Here is a 12,856-nt window from a genome sequence, read left to right on the forward strand (position 1 = left end):
CTACCCATGCAGCTGCCTACACCACACACACTATTGGTGTGTGTTTTTTTTTTATTCTGACTAAATTAATTGAGTATTTTTACTCATCATTCATGCACCACATATAGTATTTTTTAAGAGAGAAAAAATAAAAAAATAAAAAGATAAAAAATAAAAATAAATATGTAGTGTAAGGATAATAAATAATAGATCAATTTATTGATCTAATATATAATTAATGGTAGACAGTATATATAATATGTACTGATACTACATAAAATATATCATATTGTTAAAATATTATTGTGTAATGTGTTGTGAAAAGTAACGTATGTTTATATTTTTCTATTAATATATGTGATTAAGAATATTAACCAGGAGTAATAAATACGAAACAAACAATAACGTGAAGGCGAAGGATCGGTAGGACCGCAGACACCATGCAACTAGAGAGGAGTACCCATACATAAAATGTCAAGAAATGGGAAGGTACCGCCAAGTTTCCTTGTGTGTCTATTTGCCCAATAATATAGATCACTTATCCCTTCCTTATCTTTATGAGTCTAGCTATGACGACCTAGTGATCTTTCATCGGCTTTCAGCTCTCTCCCTTCTCCACACATTTATCTGTCTCCACCAGTACTTCTTCGATCGATCTGCTATTCTATATAAGCTTATTTGTTTGAACTTTGAATTACTGGTCGGTTGATCTTCTTGCCGGAAATTAAAACGATTAGCGAGAGAGAGAGAAAGAAAGAAGAATGTATGCACCGCCTGGTCATGAAGGGATGTCGCATCCATACGTTGATCATGTTCGGAGACGCCATGAAGAGAAAGGCTTCCTCTACGCTTGGTACTGAATTATTTCTTTCTTTCCCATATATAATATGCTGATCGATGATCTACTATATATAATAATGAATTACACATGATGATGATGATCTGGATGATCAATTGCATGCAGTTTGTTCGCCTTGTGTTGCTGTTTCTGCTGCTTTGAGACTTGCGAGTGCTGCTTAGAATTTCTTTGCTGTTGCTGCCCTTAGCATACAAGCTGGCATTAATCTAGAGGAGAGGAGAACGGCGGTCCACGTCTGTGTTGCAGTACTCATGTTATTATCATGATGTATCGTTTAATTTTCTTTTATCAACCAACAATAACTGCCACCAGTCTCCAACCTCACAGTTTATATGATTGGTGTCTGTCCCCAGTGTGAGATATATAAATATATATATATATATATACATATATATTTATAACTTTCCCCTGCTTTTTTATTTGTGGTACAATTTAAATTTATATAAAATATTTTATATTTCCCCAATCATTATTCAATTTGTCTTCTGTTAAGATTATGCCATGTCATGTTTTCTTGTCTATTTTAACCAACAAATTTCAAAAAGTAATGTTTAACGAATATTTTAAAGTCTAGGCTAAATTATCTTTTTACAACTTTATGATCATTTTGCAAGTTCAACAATAAATAAATAAAATGACAGTTTTGATCTTTAAATTGAGTTAGAGGAAACTTCCTTCACCTGATCTATAAATATGACAAGTGTTAATTAAGCATATGACAAGCACGTATTTTAATAAAAATTTAACTTAAAACATTGACGTGTCAATATTTACTGAAAAAACTTGTGCTTGTCACAAAATCAAGGAACACATGTTAATTTTTTAAATGGGTTGGAAGAAACTTTATTTAACATAGTTTAGAAGAAACCTCCTTCAACCCAATCTGAGGGAGCGGCTATGGCTTCCCGTCATCTAGGCCCTCCTATCTGATTTTGTGTGAGTATGGTGATACTATGACTACGCCCAAGTAGGGAAACCACTTCCAGTTGCCCCCACATATAATGCTAGATACAAATACAAGTTTAGAGTGTGCAAATCCTTTGAAGTATCATATCCTAGAATTATTCAACCAGAGATAAATATGAATATTAAAAGATCTACCATTTAAAGGGATGTATCCAATCATCTTGGCCACTATTTACTAGTTTCCAAATAAACTACCTTGATAAGCTACATTAATGCAGTCAGGACTTGTCATCAGTTTTTTCTTTCTCTCTTTTTTTTTTTTTTTTTGGCTTCCATGAAGGTCTTGGTAGAACATACCCTGTGCTTTTTGCTTCAATGAGATTCTAACAGACCTGAAAATAAATGCAACATATATTTTTTTTATTCGTCATAGGACATACTTGCATATCATCTCTTCTCTAACATAGCGTTTCCATCTGAGCTATACATGATCAAATGAAGGACAACATTTTCAGTCGCTTCCTTTTAGAAACATAATGATCAAAATACCAATGTTTTATATTAGATAGATATTCTTCATTTCACCTGAAATGAAGTTCATTCCACTTGGAGTAAACACTAGAGAAGAGGGCCATTAATTAAGCCCTCCCTAATTACTCTCTCTCTCTCTCTCTCTCTCTCTCTCACCTCAGCACACTCCTTTATTACTCGACCTGAACATAAAATTTGCTCCCATCCGACACTGTATCACTGACCAAAAGATGCCCACCAAAAACCCTTGCAGTTAAGTTACGACAAGTTTGTCCTAGCCACAACCATTCTCATTTGTTCACTCAGCTCGACCAGACCAAATTTAAAGATTATTTGTGAAATATTAAAGAGATAAGAGCCTCACTGTCTCATTAAGCAAATAATCTAGTGTGAAGGCATTTCTTTTGCGAGTAATGCTATGTACCACTCATCTCACTATGTAAAATGTGACACATATATCACCATTGGATGATAAAGAATCATCCAATAAAATATCATCTATTAGTAATAAATGTGTCACATCTTACATAGTGAAATGCAAGTAGAATGATAATGTGATATATATAATTTTCCTTTATGATGATGACCTACCATATTTTTTGGCTATATACTCTTGAGATTCGCCTCTCTTCAATTGATAAGTACTAGTTTAGTGGCCATGAAATAGAAAAAATTGCTGGTTTCTTGTCAAGTATACTATTAGGAATGACGAACAAAAGGAGAGAAATCCATACAGGATTTCGCAAGAAAAATGAGAGAGAATGCAAGAAAGTAGAAGTCGTCTACAATTCCAATGTGGGTTTTGTTGATGATGGCAACTGTTCTTTAGAGATGTAACCGTGCTGATCAGTATTGAAAATCGAAATCTGATGAGTGATACTGATGATGAAATGAAGCAAAATCAACAAAGTGATGCACTGGAGTTTTGATAAAGGTGAAAGGGCGTTACAGCTATATAACACACCAAGATTATATGAGAATATGGGTAATTGAGAGGGATATCAAAATTTAACCACGTCTTCCACTTCCCCTCTCCCTTTCCTTCCACTTTCCCTTTCCCTTTCCCCTTCCCCTTCCCCTTCCCCTTCCACCCCCTCCGTGTCCTGAAGCACGAAACCTACCGTCATCTTTTGTATAATTAAACATACTCATTCTCAAGTCATCTGCCCCTGCTTTATGAGGACCCCTTTGTACCTGACAAGTAGCAAATAATGACATCAAATATAGGGGAAAAAAAATCCGGAGCCCAATATGAAAGGCCATTATAATGACTATTACGCAACAATAGAAATAAATATGAAGGACAGATGCTGACATGAGAATCTTCAGAATCAAATTCGTTTTGAAGCTGCCATGCAAGATGCTCGTCACGACGAATGTCTGGAAGCTCATCTTTCTTTAAAGTCTTTTCCTCAGCTTTTATCTTTTCCCATTCATCCAAAGTCAAAACAGCTGGCTCTTCTTGTTTCCCCTTTCCCCTATGTCTTTGACCTTTGGAATGTCGACCATCCGAGCTTTGATGATTCATTTTCTGGAGTAGTTTCTGTGTAGCAGCTTGATTTTGAACAGGGACAAACTCCACCACTGCACCAATATTTAGATTAGTATGCCATTCAACATGGTAGATCCACTAAAAAAAATCTTTTCATATTCTAAGTTTAATAAAGATTTTAAGACTCTTATCAGGTAATCAGTCCAAAATGTATGTTGACCAGTCTGTACATGTAAACCAGGTGAATCAGGAATTTGATTTACTACCCTCCCACATTAATATCCAAGTTGTAAAACACCACCCTTCCCAGCCCAATGTCCCTTTTCATCTTTCTCCTAGAACATATGCCATGTGTGCAAACTCATGCCACCCCAGTTTCACTAAGAAAAGAAAATTGTAGATTAGACAAGAAGCAGAACACAAGTGAAATTGCAATCAAAGAATCCTAAGAAACAAAGTTGCACCTTCTTTTGGTCTTGTTTCAGAGCTGCTTGGCTTTTCTTCAGTCCTCTCTGTAACAGAAGATGTTTTGGGATTCCTATTCATGTCAGTTAACTTATCAAGGTTTTGCTGCCTTCCAGTTGGCATAAAATCAGTATTTCCAACAACAGCATTAGGCCCATGGCTCTTGGAAGTAGATCCAGCATAATCTGAAAATCATCAACTTTGTCACCATGTCTAAAAATTAACAATTAAACACAGTTTTCAATAGTCCATCTAAAGAGTGCATGCTAACAAAAATCTAACCTCTAGCCTCTAGGACACATCTCCAACAATACACACACACACATATATTTGTGATATGTAAGGAAATTTTTCTTCAAAGAGCAAAGGGGCACAACCCAAGTACACTGGAAGTATGCAACATAACTCCCCATTATAAAACCCATTAATAACTTTTTTCCTGTAGTTTTGGCTTCACTTTTTGATAGGTAATCAATAAGTTTTATTCATAGGAAAAGAAGGCATGCCCAAGTACACAGGATGCATACATGAGAAGCTTCTGCTCCATTTATATATTTCCACGAAGATCTTCCTTGTTTCAAATTGATACTTGTATTTGTCAACTACAGTGGTGCACCTATCGTAAATACAACCAACATATGAATGGACTAACTCTTACTTGTGTTGAGTTTGTTGCGTATTTGGTTGCACTGTTGTGCAAACCAGCCTCACAAAGTATCATCGATACTAAATGTTATCACAAGTAAAGTTATTTTTGTGATACATGCAAGAGATCCTGTTATTAAAATCTCACATATATTGTTCTACCCAAAACACAAACTTGTGTGCAACCATGAGTATTTTTTCAAACCATAAATGTTGCACTCTTCATGTCATAGTGGTAAGGGGAATAATTGGAGTGGTGTGGTTCAAATTTTCAGTAACCTACTTTTAGTCATAATGTCCCTTTTCATCTTTCTCGCTAAGAGCACATGCCATGGGTGCAAACTCATGCCACACAAATGCCACTAACAAACAAAAAAAATTGTAGATGAGATGAGAAGCAGAACACAAAAAATGAAATTGCAATCAAAGAATCCTAAGAAACGAAGTTGCACCTTCTTTTGGTCTCATTTCAGCGCTGCTTGGCTTTTCTTCAGTCCTCTCTGTAACAGAGGCTGCTTTTGGGTTCCAGATCATGTCAGTTGACTTATCAAGTTTTTGCTTCCTTCCAGTTGGCTTAAAATCAGTATTTCCAGTGACAGGATTAGGGCTATGGCTCTTGGAAGAAGACCCAGCATAATCTGAAAATCATCAACTTCTGTCATCGTGTCGGAAAATTAACTAGTAAACACAATCCAACCTAAAGGGTGCATTATAACAATAATCTAACCTCTCGGACACAACTCCCTGTTATACATACATACATAGACATACATATGATGTAAAGAAAATTTTCTTCAAAGAGCAAGGGGCACAACCCAAGTATAATGGAAGTATGCAACATAACTCCCCATTATAAAACCCATTAATAACTTTTTTCCTGTAGCTTTGGCTTCACTTTTTGATAGGTAATCAAGAAGTTTTATTCATAGGAAAAGAAGGCAGGCCCAAGTACACAGGATGCATACATGAGAAGCTTCTGCTCCATTTATATATTTCCACGAAGATCTTCCTTGTTTCAAATTGATACTTGCATTTGTCAACTATGATAGTCTGTTTGTCAACTACAGTGGTGCAACTATCGTAAATACAACCAACATATGAATGGACTAACTCTTACTTGTGTTGAGTTTGTTGCGTATTTGGTTGCACTGTTGTGCAAACCAGCCTCACAAAGTATCATCGATACTAAATGTTATCATAAGTAAAGTTATTTTTGTGATACATGCAAGAGATCCTGTTATTAAAATCTCACATATAATGTTCTACCCAAAACACAAACTTGTGTGCAACCATGAGTTTTTTTTCAAACTATAAATGTTGCACCCTTCATGTCATAGTGGTAAAGGGAATAATTGGAGTGATGTGGTTCAAATTTTCAGTAACCTACTTTTGGTCATAATGTCCCTTTTCATCTTTCTCGCTAAGAGCACATGCCATGGGTGCAAACTCATGCCACCCCAGTGCCACTAACAAACAAAAACAATTGTAGATGAGATGAGAGGCAGAACACAAAAAATGAAATTGCAATCAAAGAATCCTAAGAAACGAAGTTGCACCTTCTTTTGGTCTCATTTCAACGCTGCTTGGCTTTTCTTCAGTCCTCTCTGTAACAGAGGCTGCTTTTGGGTTCCAGATCATGTCAGTTGACTTATCAAGCTTTTGCTTCCTTCCAGTTGGCTTAAAATCAGTATTTCCAGTGACAGCATTAGGGCCATGGCTCTTGGAAGAAGACCCAGCATAATCTGAAAATCATCAACTTCTGTCATCGTGTCTAAAAATTAACTAGTAAACACAATCCAACCTAAAGGGTGCATTATAACAATAATCTAACCTCTCGGACACAACTCCATATTATACATACATACATACATACATACATACATATGACGTAAAGAAAATTTTCTTCAAAGAGCAAGGGGCACAACCCAAGTACACTAGAAGTATGCAACATAATTTCCCATTATACAACCCATTCTGCTTCATTTATATATTTCCATGGAGAACTTTCTTATTTCAAACTATCATTTGCATTCATCAACTACAGTGCTACAGCCATCACAAATACAACCAACATATGAATGGACTTAACTCTTACTTGTGTTGAGTTTGTTGCATTTTTGGTTGCACTGTTGCACAAACAAGCCTCACAAAAGATCATTGCACTCAATTGTATCATAAGTAAAGTCATTTTTGTTATCCATGCAAGAGATCCTTTTTATTAAAATATCTCACATTTAATGTTTTTTTTTTTTTATAAGTATATCTCACATTTAATGTTTTACCCAAAAACACAAACTTTTGTGCAACCATGAGTTCTGTATAGGTAATTTGAATAGATACATTATTACAAACCATATATGTTGCACTCATCATGTCATAGTGGTAAAGGGAATAACTGGAGTAGGGAGGTTCAACTATTCAGTAACACAAAATGCAACACAGACCTTTATGTGATTAATATAAAAGCATATATGGAACAGCCATTCAGGAACCAAATTCAAAACAACCAAATGAAATTGAATGACCCAACACAGGAGAGAAATAAATGAAAAAAAAAATGTATTAAACAATTACTTTGAAGACTGACCAGAAGATTTTCCTTGCTGAACAAACCGACATGAAGGTGCCCTAATTTGCAGCTTCTCGAATGGAGGAGGGCCTCCTGTATCACTTTCCCGTGATAACCTCAAAGAGGACCGGGAGAAACCTGAATATTTCTGGTTCATCTGCCATGCTTCATAGAGTGGTTGAACAACTCCTCCTAAGAAGGATAACACTTTAGGATTTAAACAGACTATACCACTACGTATTGTAGCTTTATCTTCCAAACGGACCTGCCAACCAAATTGTAACTAAAGGTTAAAACACTAACCATAAGAATAATATATACAAGACAACACAGTTTTTTATTTCTTGGGTACATAAGAACTGCTCAATCGTATAAAAGGAGAGAGCCATGTAAACATCAAATTAAAATTAGGGACATGAATCAAGACAAGCAAGGTCTTAACAAATAAAGAAATGCCATCTCGTCAAGGACTTGACCAGGTAATGTGATTGGATCAAAATCAACTAAGACTAAAACCTTTTTTATAGGTAAAACCTTGATCTCACCTTCTTTCAACAGCATAGTAATCTTTTCTACACTGACATGAATCCATCTCTGCCAACAATTCTCCATACCTAAAAAGTTCCTTGACTTCAGAAATGCCAATACAAGCAAAGCACTTAACCCACATTTTCAACCCAATTTAGCATGTTACATACATCCAACAGTTCCATCCACCCTCTCTTACACTGCCAATTTGATTTTCTGCACCTAATAGGCATCCACCTGGATAAAAGTGAAGCAGATAACAAGGTAGTTTCAAAACCTTAACCACTCCTAGGTAAACCCTAACGCCAAGGGACCATCACAAATTTTAAGAACTCCTACCAAAGTCTCAGCATTCATGGTGAAGGGCTGGTTTGGAGTCTGTGTAGGTCATAGGCTCAAATACTGCCCAGCAAACCAATTCAACAGAAGTTGACCACATTCACCTGGCATCCTCCCCCTTCTTTGCAAAGAGTGACAGATTCAGTCTAGGCTGAGCTCAGTTTTCCCTGCACAAAAGTAGTGGTCGTGCAATGAAATCTCTAGAACAGCCCTAAAATTATTAGGAACTAGAAGTACATGAGTCTGAGGCTCTGACCCAACTCCCTCCCTTGTGCCTAAGCTTTGTTCCCCACGTCTCTCTCTCTCTCTCTCTCTCTCTCTCTCTCTCTCTCTCTCTCTCTCTCTCTCTATCACACACACACACAAAAAATGTTTTTATAAGTAAATAACTCCGACAATTTCTCTCACAAACTATCATCAACATCCAAATATTAAGCCAATTTCAACTATAAAATAGTCGCCGAGCCCAAAAATTAAAACAAAATTTTGACTAACTTCAATTTCATTTTCGTTCAAAACTTACTGCAGTTCAGGTTATGGGTCCAAACCTTAATCCACCAAGGACTCCCAAATCCATGATCAGAATCCCTCAAATTTTTTTATAATCCTTTCTAACACCATTGCAAACATATTAATTAGCCGCTCAGTCATAAACTCAAGTCTCTGACACACTTATAACGCAATTATAATCATCACTTGCTTCAATATTCCACAATTACTAATGAACTAGTAATTACACAATGAATTATCAGTGGGCTGCTTACATTTGTTTCTGTGAGAGATCAGCTAACCATATAAAAATAATTCAATAAACTAGCATTCTCATTACTTTAAAGATATAAATAAGTAGTTAGCAAATAAAAAAGAGACTACCTTAGCTCCTGGAACAAGGTCGTCCGGAACCGAAGGGACAGGAGCGAACTCTATAGCTGTTATCTCGGTGTGCCCATCAGTGAGACCTAACTTTAGGAGTCGCCGACTGCTTGAACTTCGTGAGACATCCTCAATGCTGCTTTTTGTTATGTCTCTCACTGAAGATATCTGCCAAAAGCAAAACAAAAGCATCACAGGTCGATTCACAAAGTTCGCAGCCAGAACAAAGGTCTAACTTGTTTGCCGAGGAAACGAAGACACAACTTGTGCGTGAATATTGTATTTTTTTTGCTTTTGGCAGAAAAAAACGACACAACATAGAACTCTCAATTGTTTCTTTTCTTATACCGTTCTCTCATGTTCTCTGCAACTAACAGAGACTAAAGAAAATTCACAAGAAAGAGAGATAGAGAGAGGGGGGAATGTTATTGCCTGAAGGACTTTGGGACCGAGAATATGGGAGGACTTGCGGTTGCGAAGAAGCGTGGGGTCGGGTAGGGACTTGTCTCCGATAGATTTAAGATCGGTGTTCACGAGCTCAGACTCCACTGAATCCACCACGGTAGAAGCATCATCGGCCAAAGCGGAGTGGATCATGATGATGGCCTTCACAAGCTCAACGTCTCCTAAACTCCATCCTCTGCTTCTTAGGGTTTCTATAACAATCGATTCCGAATCGGTGGATCCCTCTTCCATTTTAGCGCCACTGTGTCTCTTTCTGCGATCTATTGAAATTTGATTCGGAGGGGGTTTTATCTTCTTTTACGATATCAGTTTGGTCCGTACTATGCTCAAAAAAATGGACCTTACTTTTTCAAGAATAGTTTATTATTTTCTTAAAAGAAAATATAAAATCTTCTATAATTTCTTTTATTAATTTGAATATTTTCTGTCAAGATAGAAATTTGGTTTTTGTGAGAAAATATTTTCATGTAATTTCTTCGAAATAAGTTTTGTATTCATGTTTGAATTCCAATCAAGTTAAGTTCTCGCTTGGTTATGCAGTTCAGATGAGATGAGATGAGATGAGATAAGATGAGATATTTTATTGAAAATTAAATAAAATATTATTAGAATATAATTTTTATTTTAAAATTTAAAAAAATTAATTTATTTATTATATTTTGTATAAGAGTTTGGAAAAGTTATAATAATGAAATGAGATAAATATCCAAACCGAGCCCACAGGTTTGATGCATGGAATGAGACATAAAATTCTCATTTAATTTTATTTTACCTCATCTCATTTTCTTCTCAAACATTTTGTTTTACTTTTTTAGATCCATGGCTAACTCATCCCCCGACTCATAAAATTGAGAATTAAAATTGATTCTCATTAGCTAAAACTCTTAAAGTGAAAAAAAAAAAAAAAATGTATAGATAAAATCATCTATTCTAAATGAAGTTCAATGAACATCTCAACCCGTTCTTTACTTGCTTGATGATGTTTGCGATCATCCTAAATTAGTCATATGCTTTCATTGTAAACATTAACTATGATCCTGTGGAAGCAAGAAGAGCTAAAAACAAAAGCATTAATGTCTGTGGCCGGAGGGATTTTGTTCATCCTAGGGGATAAGCCGATCGGATGATCCTGTAAAATCAACTAATTAAATAGTGTAAACTTTGCTTTTTTCTCTCTGTACACTTTTACGATGGGTGGTTTATTCCAGTGACCTTGCCGGAAGCAATTTTCTTTAGTTGTTTTCTGATTTATTCAGCTGTTACTTACAACCAAGGATGGATTTTTTTGGAACACCTACTTATAAAAACAGAGGTGTTTGTCTTATCGTCGGCGGGGGAAAAATATTTTCATATCACTAAGAACACTCTTATTGAATTAACTAAAGTTAAAATATATTTTTATGAATATAAGATGAATTTAACTTTTACCTATTCCATTCACACAAGTCTCTATATTAGAATAGTTATTTTTTTATTATATGACAATAAAATAATATAAAATGAATTTGACTTTGACTATTCATATCAAATCTCCACATTGGATTATCCATTTATTCATTATTTAGTAATGAGTAATTAATAATTTTAAAAATATTTTAATTTTTTTAATTATGAATTTATTTTATTTTATCATATTTTACTATTCATAATATTATATATTAATTAGTAATCATATTCTAATTATATATTTTTCAATTGTCATTTAAAAGAGAGAGAAATAAATGATATAAAAGGAAGAGAAAAATAATTAATATAAAATGTATTTGATGAATGAATAGTTCCTTTCAAATTTGGAAATAATTTTAGAAGTGACTGTAGCTAAATTCCAATTATTTAAAATTTAGCTATTCCAATGTGATCACATTTTATGGTTTAATAGCTAAATCTTCAATAGATTTAGTTTTTAGCTAATCTAATGAGAGTGCTCTAAGAGTAGGAAGGTTACTAAGGAGATGGTGATCAGTCATGCTAGGACTTGTTGGCTTGCAAATATGATGGTAGAATGCTCGTTATCGGAGGGAAGGAAAGAGTTTTCCCAGACGTATCGTGATGGTAACAAGGCTTTGTTCGCCTTTTCAGGTTCTTATGCTTTTGGAAAATATTTGGAATTAGGGTTTTGTTACTCATCATCTCTACACAACACACTTATTTTATTTTTTTTAAATTTTTTATTTTTTTATTTTATTCTTCATAAACTAATTGAAATCTTCTACTCATCATCCATACACCACATATTTGGTAAGAGAACAAATTAAAAAATTATGTATAGTGTGTGGGGATTATGAGTAGAATTTTTCTTGGAATTAATATATTACGGTGGTAGTGGGCATTGAGGCCTTTTAACAATCCGGGAAGAAATCACTACAAGAAAAATAGTCTTAGTTGGAAAAATTTTACATACAGAGGGAGAGGCCAAAATGGAAGGGGCTTTGGTTTTATTTGAGTCTAGCAAGGGATGAGAGAAACAGCATCTGCTAGATATGGTGGTTGAAGGATGAGAGGATGCACGAAGGGGCATGACAACATATAAAGTGGAAGAATCTATTCCTCTAAACTCATTTCACCCCAACGTATTAGATTGAGTAATTCAAAAAACTATGGAGATCAAGCATTGTGTAGGAGATTACATGTGAGGGTTTTAAAGATGAATTCATGGCACTACTCACAGCCATAGAGACCAAATATGCACACTCCAAATTTGATTCATCTCTCAATTTGGATAAGAGAGAGAGAGAGAGAGAGAGAGAGTTACTTGGGCAATGAATGATTCTGTTGGGGAGAGGAGCTCTAACCGAGGACGTCTCAAGGGAAAGGCAAAGATAAAAAATAATATTATGAAATGTAAGGGAGCTAACTGAGAATAACAAGTGTCTCCAAGTCAGAAACTTACTTCATCAATGGAAGGTGATGTTACTTATTTACAGAAAACCAAGCTGGAGCTTATTTCAAGAGAACTAGTTTGAAGTTTATGGAGAGGTCAACATATTGGGTGGTCGTACTTGCCATCTAAAGGAGTATTCAGTAGTGTTTTAATTATGTTCAATAAAAAGGTGGTAGAAAGGCTAGAGGAGCGTGTGGGTGAATTCATTGATGACTACATCGTAATGTATTATGAACACCTCCTCTCCCAACAGTATTCATGGAGATCGAAAGTGAATTGATTAACTTTTGTATCATTAAACCAACAGAGTGCAAGGTGGCTCTA

General features: G+C 35.2%; 1 protein-coding gene and 1 long non-coding RNA gene across 2 annotated transcripts; one reads left to right on the top strand and one right to left on the bottom strand.

Moving 5' to 3' along the window:
- The first annotated feature begins 483 nt into the window (after positions 1–483).
- LOC109021185 lies at positions 484–1,222 on the top strand. The gene is made up of 2 exons (XR_002001049.2): positions 484–832; positions 944–1,222. It is a non-coding gene; the product is annotated as an uncharacterized LOC109021185 (long non-coding RNA).
- A 1,836-nt stretch (positions 1,223–3,058) lies between these two features.
- Positions 3,059–9,943, bottom strand: LOC109021186 (tudor domain-containing protein 3). Its single transcript, XM_019003776.2, has 8 exons — positions 9,619–9,943; positions 9,187–9,354; positions 7,465–7,711; positions 6,434–6,619; positions 5,330–5,515; positions 4,232–4,417; positions 3,591–3,859; positions 3,059–3,469 (listed from the first exon to the last, which is right to left on the bottom strand). The coding sequence occupies exons 1-8, from the start codon at positions 9,880–9,882 to the stop codon at positions 3,284–3,286; spliced, it is 1,692 nt and encodes a 563-aa protein (XP_018859321.2). The 5' UTR covers positions 9,883–9,943; the 3' UTR covers positions 3,059–3,283.
- Between the last annotated feature and the right edge of the window lie 2,913 nt (positions 9,944–12,856).

This window comes from Juglans regia, chromosome 10 (genome assembly GCF_001411555.2).
Source record: "Juglans regia cultivar Chandler chromosome 10, Walnut 2.0, whole genome shotgun sequence".
Classification (NCBI taxonomy): Eukaryota; Viridiplantae; Streptophyta; class Magnoliopsida; order Fagales; family Juglandaceae; genus Juglans; species Juglans regia.